Raw genomic sequence first — 18432 nt, forward strand, 5'->3', positions numbered from 1 at the left:
ATTGAATTGTGTCCTCCTCAAAATTATTTTATCGAAGTCCTAACCCCCAGTATCTCAGAATGTGACCTTATTTGGAAACAGGGTCACGGCAGATGTAATTAGGTAAAATGATACCATACTGAAGTAGGGTGGGGCCCTGATCTGATATGACAGGTATCCTTATAAGAAGAGGGTCATGTAAGGGCACAGACACACAGAGGACACCGTGGGAAGACGCAGGCTGGGGCTGGGGCTGGGGCTGGGGCTGGGGCTGGGGCTGGGGCTGGGGCTGGAGCTGGAGTGATGCTTCTGCATGCCAGGGAACACCAAGGCTTCCCAGCCGCCACCAGAACCTAGGAGAGAGACACAGAACACATTCTCCCTCAGGGCCCTTGGGGGGACCAGCCACACTGACACCATGGTTTTGGACTTCTGGCCTCCAAAACTGTGAGGGAATAGATTCCTGTTGTTTTAAGCCACACAATTCGTGATACTTTTATCGACAATCCTAGCAAACTAATACAGGTTGGTAGTCAGTTATGATGCTTTTATTGGCAGTTATTTTATCGGCAAATTTTAAGGGCAACTGATTATCGGGTTGGTAATCAGCTGGCCTTAAAGTAGATTATTCTGGATTATCTGGGTGACTCTGGGGTCATCAGAAGGGTCCTTCCAAGTAGGAGATGAGGCAGAAGAGAAGGTGGGAGTGACACAGTGTGAGAAACAGTCCCCCGCCACTGCTGGTCTTGAGGATGGAGGAAGAGGCCCCAAGCCAAGGAATGGGGCAGCGTGGAGCTGGAAAAGGCAGGAGACAGATTCTTCCCTGGAGTCGCCAGGAGGAACCAGCCGTCTCAGCACCCTGGTTTTAGATTTGAGAGACTCATGCCAGACTCCTGACCTCCAGAACTGTAAGATAATAGATCTGTGTTATTTTGAGCCATTAAGTTGGGGGTAATTTGTTACAGTAGCAATAAGAATACAGGGTCTCCTGTGGTCACTGAGCTGCCTGAAGCATCTCATCAGGATTATTTAACTTGAAGCATATGCAGACGAACTGAGTCAGTGCTAGGCGGGAAAGGAAGCAGAGTCCGTTTTGACTCCTGCAGAGGAACAGGAGAAGGGGTGCCCTGAATTAGAGAAGTGTTAACTGTGGCTTCCTAAAGAATTAGTTTCAGCCACGCATAGTGGCTCATGCCTGTAATCCCAGCACTTTGGGAGGCCGAAGCAGGCAGATCACTTGATGCCAGGAGTTCAAGACCAGCCTGGCAAACATGCCAAAACTCCATCTCTACTAAAACTTCAAAAATGAGCTGGGGGTGATTGCTCACGTCCATAATCCCAGCACTTTGGGAGGCCAAGGTGGGCGGATCACTGGAGGTCAGGAGTTCAAGACCAGCCTGGCCAACATGGTGAAACCCCCATCTCTACTAAAAATACAAAAATTAGCCAGGTGTGGTGGACCACACCTCTAATGCCAGCTACTCGGGAGGCTGAGGCACCAGAATCCCTTGAACTCGGGAGGTGGAGGCTGCAGTGAGCCGAGATTGCGCCATTGCACTCCAGCCTGGGCGACAGAGTGAGACTCCACTCAAAAAACAAACAAACAAAAAAAGAATTACAGTATCATGCTTTTAAGAAGAGCAGCTAACTCAAACTTGGCTAATAAATATTGCTGTTAAAGTTTTTTAGGGCTTACTAGTGGAAAAAAATAGGGCTTACAATGTAATTGGAATATAAATTGTTTTACGGAACTACAGTCCTTTCCCAAATTACTGGATTTGAAGTCAATGTGATTGGACTGTGGTGTTTAGTTGTACAGTGTCATTGAAGTATCATAGGTGGGCTCCTGTAGCCAGGGTGGTTTGGGTGAAATGATTTCTTTATGCCACCAAAAAAAAAAAAAAAAAAAAAGATTGTAAGAAAGTCATTTTCTGACCATACCTCATTGAGATTTGTCAAGATCAGAAGCAAAAAGTCTAGCTGAAAAACAGCTAAAATACTCTGTGGAGTGCTTGTGCACGAAGTCCACACAGCAACCCCTGTAGACGGCTCCTCCTGCGCTGCAGGCATGAATATGTGCACCCCAGGCACAGCCCTCTGCTCTCCCCTTCGGCTGCCTGCGGCTTAAAAACACTTCGCTTCTGTGACTTTTCTTCACTGATTTACAACTTGCTTCTAACCACCCACTGAAATCATTCTTTCAATTGTGGTAAAATTCACATAAAATTTACCATCTTACCATTTGTAAATGTACAGTTCAGTGGCAGTAAGTACATTCACCTTGTGCAGCCATCACCACCATCCAAACACAGAACTTTTCTATCTTCTTCAACTGAAAGTCTGCCCCCATTAAACACTCACTCCCTATTCCCCCTTCCCCTCAGCCCCTGGCAACCATCATTCTACTTTGTCTCTATAAATCTGACTGCTCCAGGGACCTCACCTAAGTGGAATTGCACAGGATTTGTCCTTTGGTTATTGGCTTCTTTCTCTTGGCATAAAGCTCATCCATGTCGTAGCATGCATCAGAATCTCCTTTTTGACAACTAAATAATATTCCCTTGTATGCATGTACTACACTTTATTTATTCATCCTTTGATGGACACTTGGGTCATTTCCACCTTTTGGCTATTGTGAATAATGCTGCTGTGAACACGGGTGTGCTAATATCTTACCAGACCGTTTTTTAATCTATCTACATGGCCAGTCAGTGGCTATGTGTCCTTCTAACACTGGATGATAGAGTTTAAAACTGCGTAAAACAGGATACGGTGGCGTAGCTTATTCGCGGCTAACCCTGCTGACTGAGACTCAGCTCAGACGTCACTTCCCCAACCCTGAGGCAGAGCAGGGTGCCTCCCTGGGCCCCCACAACCCCGTGTTCACCTCCTCTACAGCAGTGAGCCTCGTATACTGCGGATCCGGCTGCTTATGTGGCTCCTGTGGGCTGAGCCATATTTCTGGCTGTACATCTAGAACCCCAGGCAGAGCTGGGAAGTCGGAGGGGGAGGGGAAGAAGGGCGTGGAGCAAGGGCTGTGCCCTGAGCTGCCCGGTGTGGGGCCCACAGACGTGAGTGCATTTGTGCTCCTCTCTCAGGGGGAGACTCAAGGTCCCCCATGGTGTGGGCGGGAGTCTGCGCTCTCGGCAGGTGGAGCTTGTTTTTAACTCCAGGGGCCCCAGGAGACGAGAGTTTATCAGTCCATCTGGCGATGCCCATTGCGCCATAGGAGGGAGGCAGGGGCAGCCCCAGAGGAGGGGTGAATGGCAGAGCATCCCTGGCTGAGGAGCAAGGCGGCCCCTGTGGGCTGCACCTACACCTCATGTGCTGGGGGCTGTGTCACCCTCCCCCAGTGAGGCTCTGGGCTGTGACAAGGAGGGAGATTGTAAGGACTCCGCTGGAAAGGGCTGGACAGCAGGAAAGAGGGATGCATGAGGTATGTTCCATTCTGGCACGGGAAGCAAAGGAGAGAAGAGGCAGGACAGCCAGCCGCCCCTCACTGCTGTGTAGGAATCTGCCATGTGAAAACAGTGCCCCTCCCAGGGCTGTTTCTCCAAATTGCTCAAATCAAGAAATCACTTTTGTGGGAAGCCTCTTAAATCTACAGAACTTTTTGAATTAAATGTTTGCTTTTTCCACGTTCCTCTTGACCCTGTTTCCCTGCAGATCTGGCTTTTTAAGTCAGCGGGGGGACAGGGGATGTAGAGACATCCGGGGCAGGACTACTGAGTCTTGCCCAGCTCTTCCCCCATCCCCCCAGTGTGTCCTGGATGTGACCTCTGTGTCGGCCAGAGTCGCCACCCACGTCCACTAGAGCACCTGCCGTGGTCACGTGCTGGGAATGGCCATGCATCCTGTGGCGTACGGCATGCCAGGTGGCAACCCCATGAGCAAGACATAGGTGCCCCACTTCTCAGGCTTGGCCCTGGAAGCACAGCAGATACAAAGGCGGGGGCAGACTCAAAGCTGCTTTCACAGTTGGGGTCAGCACAGGAGCACCAAACAGGTCTCACCCTAAAGCCTGACGCCTTTATTCTCAAAGTCAACTGCACAAGGGCAGGACAAAGGAGATCTGCTGGGAGTCAGTTCGTGAGAGACAAAAAGCAGCCCAGGACGGGGAGGTTCATGTGTTTAATCCGGCTGCTTAAAAATATAGAAACAGCATCAAGTGGGACAACATTGGTGAAGTCAGAGTCTCTATTTTAAAAAAGAAAATCATCACATTCAAATTTGTTTTTCTTTTTTCTTTTTTTTTTCTTGGTTTTGGCCTTTTTTTTTTTTTTTTTTTTTTTTTTTCCAGACTGAGTCTCACTCTGTCCCCCAGGTTGGCAGGCTGGAGTGCAGTGGTGCAATCTCGGCTCACTGCAGCCTCTGCCTCCCTGGTTCAAACAGTTCTCTCGCCTCAGCCTCCCAAGTAGCTGGAACCACAGGTGCACACCACCACGGTGGGCTATTTTTGTATTTTAGTAGAGACGGGGTTTCACCATACTGGCCAGGCTGATCTCGAACTCCTGATCTCAGGTGACCCACCCACCTTGGCCTCCCAAAATGCTGGGATTATAGGTGTGAGCCACTACGCCCAGCCTGGGTTTGATTCTATGGAGTACTTTTAGGTTCACATCAAAATTGAGAGGAAGGTACAGAGATTTCTCATATACTGCCTGCTGCAGGCACACATGGTCTCCCCTGCCAGAGTGCTACATTCGTTACAGCTGATGGACCTACCCTGACACATCACTACATCACTGTCACCCACATCTGTGGTTGGTCTGAGACTTCATTCTCAGTGTTGTGCATTTTGTGGGTTTGGACAGATTTATGACATGTTTCCACCATTATAGCATCATACAAAGCAGTTTCACTGCCCTAAAAATTCCCTGTGCTCCAACCAGTTTCCTTGTTAAAAGGAAAAGAGACCAGTTTATTTTGTGATTGTGAGCAAAGAAAGAAATGACACAGCCACCAATCTCCTATTCTGTGCCTCTTCTTCCCAGGCACAGACATTGTTTTCCTTCAGGAGGGATGTGGCTTATTCTGGATTCAGGGGTAATGGCCATGCCTGGGTCACGGCGTTCATCATTCTCGTCTTGGGAAGAGCTTTGGGTCCTCCGAAGGCCCAGAAGTCTCGTGAACCTGGTTGATGCTCAGTAAATGTCTGCCCCGCTGAATATTTTCCGTGTCTCCTTCCAAGAGCACATTCTGGTGTTCTTCCTTCTATTTTCTTGACCACAGCCCCCAGCAGGCATAAGATCTAAGTCCTGGGGCCAGTGTTTTTACGGTGATGACTCTAGAAACCAGTCTGTTCTGAAAGCTTTCACCATTTCCCAGGAGCAATGAGAGAAATAGGCATACGTTTTTATTCATTTTAAAGATGCCTCCTTTATTTGAGACTATGTCTTTTCTGTATTTTTAGTGTTAAGGTGTATTCCGGGGGAGCGGTATGGTTGGGGCTGGGCACAGTGGCTCACACCTGTAATCCCAGCACTTTGGGAGGCCGAGGCAGGTGGATCATCTGAGGTCAGGAGTTTGAGACCAGCCTGACCAACATGGTGAAACCCGTCTCTACTAAAAATACAAAAATTAGTCAGGCGTGGTGGCGCATGCCTGTAAACCCTGCTACTCAGGAGGCTAAGGCAGGAAAATCACTTGAACCTGGGAGGTGGAGGTTGCAATGAGCCGAGATCGTGCCATTGCGCTCCAGCCTGGGTGACAAGAGCGAAACTCCATCTCAAAAAATAAAGAAGATGGTGGCTGTTTTTTTAGTATGTGTGTGCTTATTGTCCCTATTCATCACATTCATTCTTGCTGCTTCCAGGCCACATCTGGGCCATGTTGTTGTCTATAAGTAAGAAAAGTAGTGACTGAGTAGAAAATGAATGGGAGGGATTGAACATCTGCCACACAAACTCTTTTGGCCAAAAAAAGAGAAAACTTAAAGGGGAACAAAAGAACTGTCTTCACATCTTGAAGAAGGCCTCTGGGTTACTCCAAAGACCAGAACTAGTAGAAAAGAACTAGGAGAAATGTGTAGAATTTAGCTCAATTCTCTTCGTGTTGAGTAGTGGCCGGGTGCTGAGATGGGAGACTCATGGCCACCCTGCAGGAGTTCTCCATCTCCTACCAAGGAGACAGTGACAGCAGTGATAGCTAAGAGTTACATTTACACGGGCTTCAGGTGTGCCAGACGCTGTGGTAAGCAGTTTATGGACAATGTGCCACTTGTCCTCACAACTGCAAGGGAGTCACTGTGGCTCCCATCCCTGCCGTGAAAGCCACGGATCCGAGAAGGGCTGCACTGCAGTTAGGCCCCAGAAGCCTGAGGATAGAGTGATGATTCTGCCAAGAGTTTTGGGACTTAGCTTCAGAGGAGGTGCCCTGGGACAAGGAGGGACAATTTGGCATGGAGGGGAGGAGCCCAGGAAGCTCCGTCTTCTCAGCACCAGAGATGCCGGCGCCACCCCAGTTGGTTCAAACCAGCGCCGTCCTCACCGGGACTGCCGTGGGAGCCTCCTCTCTGGTCTCCCTGCCGCTGCTTCTGCCCACTATAAGCTGGTATCCACACCGAGCCGGTGGTCCTCTCAGAGCCGAAAGGAGCATGTCACTCCTCTCTCAAAACCCTCCAGGACTCAATCTTATTTGAACAAGAGCCACCAGGGCCAGCCAGGCCCTAGGTATCTCACCCTTCTGCCTCCCAAATCCCATCCTTTCCCCTCGCTCTCCCCTTCCTCACTCCACCTCCACCCCGCCAGCGTGCCCCTCCACCAGGGCCTTTGCACCCCTGTGACCTCTGCCTTGGAAGCCTTTTCCCATCTAGCCACGGGGCTCACTTCCTCCCAGGCTCTGCTCAGATGTCCGTTTCCCAGTGAGGCCTTCCCTGCATCCTGCTGTAAGATAACACTCACCCCCACCTACTCCCTGTTCTGCTCACGCTGCTTGACTTGTCTCTAAAGTACTTGTGACTGTGTGTTACGGTCTCTAATCTCATGCTATGGTGATATATGTGGTTCAGTGGGTATATATGGTCTGCCCCCCTGAGAATGTAAGCTTCAGAGGGCAGGGACTTTGTTTCACTCATTGCCTCCTCATCAGAACCTAGAAGGTGTCTGGCACATGGGAGGCCCTCAATAAATCTGCAGTGCCTGGATGGGCAAATGAGCCACTCATCTGGGACTGGAAAGTGAGAGACAGCTGGCACCATCCGGTGCCCGTTCGAAGGATCCTGCCAGTGGGAAGAGCTGTAGACTTTGCTCAGCAGCGGGATGGCCCAGCATGGCATGATCAGACTTGGCTTGGGGCGGGATTCAGGACTGTTTTTGACTAATGAGGAGGAACTGAGTGGCTGTCAGACCTGGCAGTGCACAGGTCAAGCTCCTTTGTCAGGTGGTGAACTCTTGGGAGCAAGGAGTTTATGAGGCAGGACAAGAAAGGGCAAAGCCAGTTGGCTCATCCAGAAACCAAGCAGGGGAGATCCCTCAGTGTTCCCAAAAGGGCACTGGAAGCCGTTTGTGTGTCATGAGGAAGCATGATTCCCAAGCTGCTCAGCTGCTTCCCAGCGCCCTGAGGCCAACAGAGACGCCTACTGCATCGGATCGTCAGGCTATCAGGAAGGGAGCTGAAGTTTTATTTTTTGTTTTTTTGTTTTTATTTTTTGGGGGACAGAGTCTCACTCTGTCACCCAGGCTGAAGTGCAGTGGCGCGATCTTGGCTTACTGCAACCTCCACCTCCTGGGTTCAAGTGATTCTCCTGCCTCAGCCTCCTGAGTAGCTGGGACTACAGGCGTGTGCCACCACGCCTGGATAATTTTTTGTATTTTTAGTAGAGACGGGGTTTCACCATGTTGGCCAGGCTGGTCTCGAACTCCTGACCTCAAGTGATCCACCCGCCTCAGCCTCCCAAAGTGTTTGGATTACAGGCGTCAGCCACTGCCCAGCCTTAGCCAAAGTTTTAGAAGAACGCTTTCAGACGCCAACCTCAATAGCCTCTGTCTTCCCATGGCCCACGACGTGCCACTCTCAAGCACCACAGCCATCTCTGGAGGGCCCAGGCTCTGGAAAGCAGGGAGGGCCTAGTTCTGGTTAATCAAACTGGGACTGGTGTGGGCTGGGGGGTTCTTTGTCAATGGCTGTATCAATCCCCTATTGCCGCAGCAACAAGCAACTGCAACATCTCGGTCACTGACAGTAGCGCAGGCGGTAGTGGTGCGGGCTGTCTGTAGGGGCATTCCCTGTACTGGGACTGTTCTCTCAGCAGAGGGTAAGAAGCAAAGAGAATCAGAGCCAAACCACATAACCACGTTCAGAGCTTCTGCCGGGACGCAGCCAGCATCCTGTTCACTCACACCCTGTCGAAAGAAGCAGGTCCTATGACAACAAGCAGATACGTAATTCCCTACAGGGAGGCCGTGACCAGATAATTCCGTCTGCCGTAGGGGTGTTGGTTGCAGAAAGATGTCTGTGCTGAGGAGACCATCCAACCAGAGCACCACTCAAGTCACTCCCTCTGTGCCGATACTCTGAATTATGTCCAGGGTTGGCTGAAAAGCTTCCTGAGTCTGCCTCCCTCTCTCCCACCACAGGGCAGCAATTCCAGGATCCAGCTGGAAGGCCCTCCGGAGAGGCTGGCCTCTCACCCGCGTCGTTCTCTCTCTCTTTCCTCCCGTCTGGCAGGTGGGTGGCAGGCCCGTGGAGCCCCTGCTCGGCGACCTGTGAGAAAGGCTTCCAGCACCGGGAGGTGACCTGCGTGTACCAGCTGCAGAATGGCACACATGTCGCTACGCGGCCCCTCTACTGCCCGGGCCCGCGGCCAGCCGCAGTGCAGAGCTGTGAAGGCCAGGACTGCCTGTCCATCTGGGAGGCGTCTGAGTGGTCACAGGTGGGTGCCTGGGCTTGCCACCAGGACTCAGCCACAGGGATTTCAACACGGTGCCATGGTATTGGTGACATTCTGGTGCCTCCCAGCCCTCGCTCGCTCCCAGGTCAGCTTGAAGTTGTGTTATAGCTCATGTGTCCTTAATTTCCATCTCAGATAACAGCATGGCTACGAAAACGTAGACACCATGTCTCTGATGATGTACGTGTTGACACCACAGTGAAGGACTGTTTGATCCCATTTCCTATGAAAATTCTCACATCAAGATAGGATAGACAGAGACTGACCGACTTTTTAATTCTCCTTTGGGTATATTTAACTGTGGTGTGCTCAGGCTGGGAAGGTGGCTTCAAAGGTTTGCCTTTAATCCCCTAGCAGTCTTTGTAGATTACAAGAGTCAGATGCCAGGAGGGACAGCTTTTAGTGTGCAAATTGGAGTTACAAATCTCATGCCGTAAAATGTTTTGGAAAGAAGTGGATTAAGCCTTAAGTCTTAACTTTGAAGGTTGGTCCTGGGAGTACAATTTTATCTTTGGTGATGTCATCCTTCAGGGCTTTGCATTGACTTTGCGTTAATGATTTTGACCATTTGGCTATAAAACTACAAAAAAAAAAAAAAAATAGCTGAATAAAGGGTAGGCTTCCCTCAGGTCTTCCACCAGCGTAGTCTAGAAAACTCAGAGAGGCTCATCCAAGACACTCTTCAGTGTGGAAAATATTTTTAAAGTTCCTTCTATTGCCAAACAGTTGGAATTATTTTGAATAAAAAAGTATTCAGCCCATTTTTAATGAAGGAAAAGTCTGCCATTGGCTGCTGTAAAACAAAGGTTAATTTTCAAACAGATCTTGGCATGTATTTATTTATAGATCAGAATTTTTAATCCTACATTTTATGATATTTAGGAAAAGAGAGTTTGAGAGTTTGTTGTTTGATTTTATATATATATGCTTACGTTTGACAGTTTAACATTAGGGGGATTTGTTTCAGCCCCTTGCTGGAAGGGTTGAGGCAGGTATTCAGTCCCCTCCCCTTTCCAGTACTGGTGAGCCTTTGGGTTTTAATTGCCTGGCTCTTGATCTAAATAAGACTTGTGCTTTGATCGGATCAAAACCATAAATTTTCCACTCAGTGGTGAAACCCTGTCTCTACTAAATACAAAAAGTTAGCTGGGCATGGTGGCGCACGCCTGTAATCCCAACTACTTGGGAGGTTGAGGCAGGAGAATTGCTTGAACCTGGGAGGCAGAGGTTGCAGTGAGCCGAGATTGCACCATTGCACTCCAGCCTGAACAACAAGAACGAAACTCTGTCTCAAAAAAAAAAAAAAAAAACCACTCAGACTCTTTTTATGGGGGAAAAAAATGCCTCCCCACCAAGTCTGACATCATCAATTATCATTACATCACTGAAGATCTCTACATTTGGAAAATGTGAGACAATGGGAGCAAGATTTAAAGAAATTTCTCTGTGTCTGTATCTATGTGCACACCTAATCCTAATCCCGAACGAGCACCACACCCAGTCAGCCTAACTCTGGCTTAGCCCAGGCTTGAGCAAAATGCTTCCTTCTGAACGTTTAACTTGGAATCAAATCATTCCCCATGGGAAGCTCACGAAGCTGGTACTTCTGCCGCTTCCCACGTGCTGAAGTCCCAAAGCGAGACTGTCTTCCGCTGGAAGCAGATGGGTTTCAGTTGCTCAAGGGAGAGTTTTTATTGATATGGTCGCTTTTATCCAACCAGCTGTGTTGATTGCTCTCACTACCTATTCCCCAGCTTCTTCCCGACTTTATTAGAAGAAGGATCAAATATCCAGAGGGAAGGAAAAGGTAGTGCGTTTCTCCTGTCCTCAGCTTGCAGGCCCCGCCCCGATGGGAAGCAAAGAGACTGAAGGGCACCCGCCTAGGCCCCTTTGGAGCTGGAGCCGACCTCAGCCGCCTGCAGCACCGCTCAGACAAAGGCTTCAAGAGAATGGGTTGCTGGTCAGAGTTTGGTTAAGGGTCAGGGTTTGGTTAAGAAATAGGCTGGACTTTCAGAGCTTGAAATTCAAGGGGAGGAGGGGAGCAATGCAAAGTAGAGACCAGGCAAGAGTGAACTTAGGCAGAAATGGTGCACAGGCTCCTGGTTGCAGAGGACCAAGTTGTGTGGACGCTGGTGCCAGGGGTAGCCCACAAGTCAGACAGTGAGGACAGAGTTGCTGAAATGGTCAGGAAACCTTGCCATGCACAGAAGTAAGGGGTAGCCCTGCGGTGCAGTGCCCCGGGCCTCCTGCCCAAGCTCCTGCATGCAAAGCTCACTGCAGTCAGCCTCCTACCCCTGCTCCTGCATGCAAAGCCCACCGTGGACTGACCCCTGGCATCCGGGGACCCTTTAAACCAGCTCTGCACTCCACACACAGCTACTCTCCCCACCCCTGCAGGGGACATTGCAGCCAGTTCTGAAGCATGTGTATTTCAAACCAGCCTTAATTAGCCTTGAAAGAAAACCCCATGGGATCTTTAGAAAAAGGGCTGAATTGAATTCATAAGAGAGAGAGGCGAGGCGCAGTGGCTCACGCCTGTAATCCCAGCACTTTGGGAGGCCGAGTCGGGTGGATCACGAGGTCAGGAGATTGAGACCATCCTGGCCAACGTGGTGAAACCCCATCTCTACTAAAAATACAAAAATTAGCCAGGCATGGTGGCACGCACCTATAGTCGCAGCTACTCAGGAGGCTGAGGCAGGAGAATCGCTTGAACCTGGGAGGTAGAGGTTGCAGTGAGCCGATATTGCACCACTGTACTCCAGCCTGGGCAACAGAGCAAGACTCCGTCTCAAAATAAAAAATAAAAAAAAATAAAGCTAGATCATATTTTGGGATAAATGTTAATAACAAATATCAGAAATAACATTTGTCCTTTATGTACCTTTTTTCTAGTGGACGCAGTGGGATTTTTTTTTTTTTTTTTTTTTTTTTTTTTTTTAGTGATAGGGGTGTCTCTGTTGCCCAGGCTGGTCTTGAACTCCTGGCCTCAAGTGATCCTCCCACCTCAGCCTCCCAAAGTGCTGGGATTATGGGTGTGAACTACTGCATTTGGCCTAGAACTTTTTAAAGTTGAGTTTGTTATAACTCAAGAAAGTCACTGCTGTCGCCTGCCATATCTTTGGTAGACTGAGCAAGTATGAAACCGCCTTAGCAGAATCCAGCCTTCTGCACACCATCTTTCCAAGTTATATGTTTACGCCTGTGTCAGGGCCAGGGCTCCCAGGGCCAACTTGTTTGTGAGTTTTGTCCCCCCGAGGCTGTGGGTCAGCTCGGCCTGGTCTTCCTTCTGCTTTGCTTTTGGAGATGGTAAGTGCTCTTGCCAGCCTGGGCACCGTCCCTCCCCAAGTTCTGTGTTGGGCGTGTCAGGAGCAGGCTCCAAACGCGCCCCAGAGCGCCTGTCCACTGTGTTGACACCCTGTCATGCCCTCTGTCTCTTCACTCCTTCTTGCTGCTGGGAATCCTGAACTCTTGAGAGCAGGCGCATCATTCATCACCCCCAGGCCCTGCCCAGGCCCCATCCCCACTGCCCCTTGCCAGGTCTCCTGCAAGTAAGTAAACTACCATGGGGGACATGCCTCTGTCAGCATTCTTGGTGTCTGCATTAAAACATTCACTGGAGCCCTCTGCAAGGCTTCTTCTGCCTCCTCCTCCCCCTCCGGCTGGATTGAGGACTTTGTCCCAGGCTGGTCCAAGCAGGGCACGAGCACCCGGAGGCCAGCCGGGAAGATCTGGGGCCTGGGACTCAGCTTCAGGGCTTCACCTTGCTCCGGCCCCTGTTCCCTGCCCCACTCATGGCTCCATCACACACCTGCCCTTTGAGCTCATGTATTGCCTTGAGCTTTTGGACCCGACAAGTGGCCACTGAATTCCACTCCCCTCATGTGACCTTATGAGTACCCCAGGTTCTTCCCACTCCTGATTCCTGGGTCCCTTCCCCAACACTGGCCACTTTGCTGGGGCCCCAGCTGGGACCATGTGCATAAGACCCTGCAGACCATGAGCTTTTTGAGGACAGAAGTGCGAGTTTTCATCTTTGCATCATCCCCACACCGCACCTGGCACATTGGAGAGAGTTAATAGCTGTTGATGGACTTGAATCGAATTGGAACTGGATTAAATATTTGAATGGTGTCTTGCAGTGTTCTGCCAGCTGTGGTAAAGGGGTGCGGAAACGGACTGTGGCGTGCACCAACTCACAAGGCAAATGCGATGCATCCATGAGGCCGAGAGCCGAGGAGGCCTGCGAGGACTACTCAGGCTGCTACGAGTGGAAAACCGGGGACTGGTCTACGGTGAGAGCAGCCTGCTGGCATTTCTCTCCGTGCCGCAGTGCAGGGGACTTGAGGGTCGGGAAGTCAGCTCTTGTGATGGGTCCCAATTCTACGTGGCAGTCCCAGCGTAACTAGGCAAATTCACTTTCCTTCCACTCGCTGCGACTACCCAAGACCCCGTGTGCTTCCTCCCCTGCTTCTCCCACAGGCTGCACCAGCACTGCCCCTTGGGGCTCACTGGGAGAACCCCACTGCTTCACGTGCACGCAGAAGGAACCGAAACGCAGCCCAAGGCAGGACGCAGGTGCCCTGGATGCCAGGCTTGCCATGCTGTGTGGTGTGCTGGCAGGCCCTAGCCTCCTGCCATGGGGACAGTTGGGGAAAACATCACTTCCATTCACTCCCAGGACCCCTGGGCAAGGGCCTGGAGATGCAGGGACAGACAGGGCAGGGGGCCTTGGGTTGGTAGCAGGGAGGGGTGTCACAGAACTGCGGGGTCAGCACTCTCGAGAGCAAGGGTGAATAAAGGGCCACTGAATGTTTCTCCAGGTAAGAAAATGCTTTGTTGTTTAACTCCTCTTTTATTCATTCATCTGATATATTTGAATGATTCCTGTTTTCTGGGGACCAAGGTGAGCACCACTGCCACCTGTAAGAACCTTCTAGTGGGTTTTCTAGAGTCTTCTCACAAAGTCTGTACCACTCCTGTAAGCATAGACCGTGTTTGTCTTTCTGTATGGTCTTAGCAACTGAAAAACTCCTGCTTGCTTCTCCTGATAGCTCTTCCCTCACAGATTGCAAACTGCCAACCTAGAGCCATTGGTTTCTGCCCAGCCTGCACAATATCTGAAACATGTTGGAATTAGTGGCTAGCATTTTTTTCCTAACATTTTAATGCATATTCTAATCACATGATTGACCGTCAATATGTTCCTTATGTGAAAAAAAGTTTACTTGAGCTGAATGTTCATTATCTTTAGTCAGTTTTTTTTATTATTATTATACTTTAAGTTCTGAGGTACATGTGCAGAATGTGCAGGTTTGTTACACAGGTATACATGTGTCATGGTGGTTTGCTGCACCCATCAACCCGTCATCTAGATTTTAAGCCCCAGATGCATTAGATATTTGTCCTAATGTACTGCTTCCCCTAGTCCCCCACCCCATGACAGTCCCTGGTGTGTGATGTTCCCCTCCCTGTGTCCATGTGTTCTCATTGTTCAACTCCCACTTATGAGTGAGAACATGCAGTGTTTGATTTTCTGTTCCTGTGTTAGTTTGCTGAGAATAATGGTTTCCAGCTTCATCCATGTCCCTGCAAAGGACATGAACTCATCCTTTTTTGTGGCTGCATGGTATTCCATGGTGTATATGTGCCACATTTTCTTTATACAGTCTATCATTGATGGATATTTGGGTTGGTTCCAGGTCTTTGCTATTGTGAACAGTGCCACAGTAAACATACGTGTGCATGTGTCTTTATAGTGGAATGGTTTATAATCCTTTGGGTATATACCCAGTAATGGGATGGCTGGGTCAAATGGTATTTCTGGTTCTAGGTCCTTGAGGAATCACCACACTGTCTTCCACAATGGTTGAACTAATTTACATTCCCCATGAACAGTGTAAAAGTGTTCCTATTTCTCCACATCCTCTCCAGCATCTGTTGTTTCCTGACTTTTTAATGATAGCCATTCTAACTGGCGTGAGATGGTATCTCACTGTGGTTTTGATTTGCATTTCTCTCATGGCCAGTGATGATGGGCTTTTTTTCATATGTTTATTGGCTGCATAAATGTCTTCTTTTGAGAAGTGTCTGTTCATATCCTTCACCCACTTTTTGATGGGGTTGTTTGGTTTTTTCTTGTAAATTTGTTTAAGTTCTTTGTAGATTCTGGATATTAGCCTTTTGTCAGAAGGATAGATTGCAAAATTTTTTCCCATTCTGTAGGTTGCCTGTTCACTCTGATGGTAGTTTCTTTTGCTGTGCAGAAGCTCTTTAGTTTAATTAGATCCCATTTGTCAATTTTGGTTTTTGTTGCCATTGCTTTTGGTGTTTTAGTCACGAAGTCTTTGCCCATGCCTGTGTCCTGAGTGGTATTGCCTAGGTTTTCTTCTAGGGTTTTTATGGTTTTAGGTCTTAGGTTTAAGTCTTTAATCCATCTTGAGTTAATCTTTGTACAAGGTGTAAGGAAGGGGTCCAGTTTCAGTTTTCTGCATATGGCTAGCCAGTTTTCCCAACAGCATGTATTAAATAGGGAATCCTTTCCCCATTGCTTGATTTGTCAGGTTTGTCAAAGATCAGATGGTTGTAGATGTGTGGCGTTATTTCTGAAATTTTGTCTGAAAATTTAGGTTTTGGCTTCACTGTGAAAATGCGGCAACATGGCTCAGGCAGGCAATTTTGCTTCTGCCTCTGCTTTATGGAAGGAAAAATGGGTTTGCCACTGGAAGGCAAAATTTACCAGAATCTGATCCCTGCAGAAATGCTACCACCTTCCCATCAGCCCAAGTCAGAACACAAAGTTCCCCAAACCCTTTGAGTAAAAAAAAAAAAAAGCCAAATTTCCCAATTCCCAGTTTGCCTGGTAGTGCTAAGGTACACGATTATTCTGGATTAACAGTGAATTTGAGAAGGACCTAAAACACCTCTCTCCTGTTTACTCCCTGATCAAAACAGCTGACCAAGGCAGTAGAATGGAGGCTGCCAGTCCAGTTTCCCCAAAACCAAACAGGGATGTCGCACAGTTACTTGGCTGTTAATAAAGCTTAGTATGGAGCTGCCAGGGTGTATCTGACACTGGCAGAGAAACTTAACTTCAAAGCTCTCACAAAAGAGACGTGTGCTTTGGCTGGGCATGGTGGCTCACACCTGTAGTCCAAACACTTTGGGAGGCCAAGGCAGGAGGATTGCTTGAGCCAAGAAGTTCAAGACCAGCCTGGGAAACATAGGGAGACCCTGTCTCTACAAAAAAAAAAAAAAAATCAGAAAAATAGCAGGCATGGTGGCACGTGACCATAGTCTTAGCTACTTAGGAGGCTGAGGCGGGAGGATCACTTGAGCCAGGGAAGTCAAGGCTACAGTAAGCCACTATTGCACCACTGCACTCCAGCTCAGTCAAGAGAGCGAAACCCCATCTGAAAAGAAAGAAAGAAAGAAAGATGCACTTCGAACCATGAGAACTTGAACTCACACAATAGAGACATTAAGGGGCTGATTTTCAGCTCTGACTCTCTACTTATGTGCCTTAACCTCTCTGACCCTTGGTCTCTTTATCTCTGAAATGGGAATCATAAACACTGACCCTGCCTGTTTCTCAGAGATGCTTAGAGGTTTCAAGATGCTAATATGTCTAAGTACTTTGACAGCTAAACCCATTTCATTTTGTTGCCCAAAATCCACCACCCAGTGTTCACACGGTTCTGGGGCACAGTCCCCAGGGTTATAGCCCATTCTGATCTGACCTAACCTTGTCTTATCAGTAGGGCTTCCAGCCTTTCATAGACAACACTGAGAAATTCTCTATCCAAGCACATCCAGACCTAGCTTGAAAAAGGTCACTGATCCTAGCCCAGAGACTGTAGGTGAGCTGTCAACAGACTAGGTTCTGATCCATAAGTAATGCATTGGCAGATGTTCGGGATCATCTAAAGAACTGATGATTACCTCATGCCTACATGGTTACAGAGAGTCCAGAAGATGTAGAAGGGGAAGCTGCCTAGCACAGTAACGGGCAGAATAACATTGTGTGGACACTAAGTGTTCAGATGTGAACTGGAATAAAACTGTCATTGTCATCAGGGAATTGGAAGGGTCCTAGTGGTCACGCCCTAAATGCAGCCTGTACTACTGTTGGCGCCTGTGCCCACAGGGGTCCGGGGCAGGAGTGCGGCAAGAAGTGGTCAGTTCTAGGCCTGGGCCACACCTGCCCATCTGGGGTTGGGGCACCTAGCACTGCTTTCCTTTTTGTGGGGTACCCCTGTGCCTCATGTCACTGGTCCCCTCTACCCAAGGTTGTCACCCCTGCTGCACAGAAGAGGGAACAGAGGCTCAGAGCAGTTCCCTGACTCACCCACACCCCCCAGCAGAGTCCAAGCTCCTGGACCCAGCTCAGTGCTCAGGCCATTTGGTGGAAACCAAGCCAGAAGGGATTGGGTAGGCACCATGATGGTGCCTTTGAGCTGAGGGGCATCCTGTAGATGGTCCTTGGGCTCCAGGGCCTGGCTGTCCTCAGCACGACCATTCCTGTTCTGAGGACTAGCTGGACACTTTTGCTTTCACACGTACCTTGACCTTCCTGGTACAAGGAGCTGCAAAACAACCAAAGGATGAATGGGAATAACATGTGAGACAATCAGCAGCCCTGCCCAAGACCTGGTGCTCATGCATCACGTGGCTCACTCAGCCCATGAGCCTTCCCTCCTCTGCTGTTTGGGGTCCCTCCCTGGCCAAGGACACTGTGCAAGTTTCCCCAGACAGGACCTTCAGCCTTCCGGGAATGCCTGTCAGGTAAGACGGAGCCTTTTGCCTGGCCGTCCTCCCTTCACCAGCCATGCTGTGAATCACACTTCCAGACTTTCAGAAGAGTGAGGTGTTGGAGTCACTGTGTCCACTTTTGCCACAGCCCATTTGACAAGCCATCCCTGCAGTAAGAACAAAAGGGATTTGTAGGATGTGAGGGCCTCTGTGACATCTTGGTTGCTGTATGAGTCTGCTTTGCATTGCTGTAAAGGAATGCCTGAGACTGGATCATTGATAAAGAAGTTTATTTGGCTCATGGTTCTGCAGACTGTATAGGAAGCACCATGCTGGCATCTGCTTCTGGGGAGGCCCCAGGAGGCTTTTACTTGCAGTAAAAGGTGGAGCTGGCATGTCACATGGTGAAAGACGGAGTGAGAGAGAGAGAGGGCAGAGGCCCCAGACTTTTTTAAACAACCAGCTCTCGGTGAACTAACAGAGCAAGAACCCACTCGTGACCATGGGCAGGGCATCAGGCCATTCCTGAGGGACCCGTGCCCATGACCCAAACACCTCCCACCAGTGTTTGCTGTCCAACACTGGGGGACACATTTCAGCATGAGATTTGGAGGGGACAGACACCCAAATGGTATCAGCCACTGTCTGGAGCTGGCATCAGATGGCATCCCATTGTGTGCACCGAGCTGTTATGGAGAGGGCTTAGCAAGGGCCCCCAGCCAGAGCCTGAGCCTGAGGCTGAGCGGGGGGAAGGTTGGTTTTACCAAGCAGAGAGGGCCTGCAGGGGCATTAAACTGGAGTTGGCACTGTTT

The 18432-nt window shown here is 49.4% G+C and overlaps 1 protein-coding gene across 1 annotated transcript in view; it reads left to right on the forward strand.

Moving 5' to 3' along the window:
• Positions 1-18432, forward strand: part of ADAMTS17 (ADAM metallopeptidase with thrombospondin type 1 motif 17) — a 361454-nt gene that overhangs the window by 329125 nt on the left and 13897 nt on the right. Inside the window, exons 19-20 of the mRNA XM_032175346.2 lie at positions 8647-8851; positions 13012-13164. Of these exons, the coding sequence (XP_032031237.1) occupies positions 8647-8851; positions 13012-13164 (358 nt within the window). The remainder of the gene's footprint in view (positions 1-8646; positions 8852-13011; positions 13165-18432) is intronic.

This window comes from Hylobates moloch, unplaced genomic scaffold (genome assembly GCF_009828535.3).
Source record: "Hylobates moloch isolate HMO894 unplaced genomic scaffold, HMol_V3 SCAFFOLD_14, whole genome shotgun sequence".
Taxonomy (NCBI): Eukaryota; Metazoa; Chordata; class Mammalia; order Primates; family Hylobatidae; genus Hylobates; species Hylobates moloch.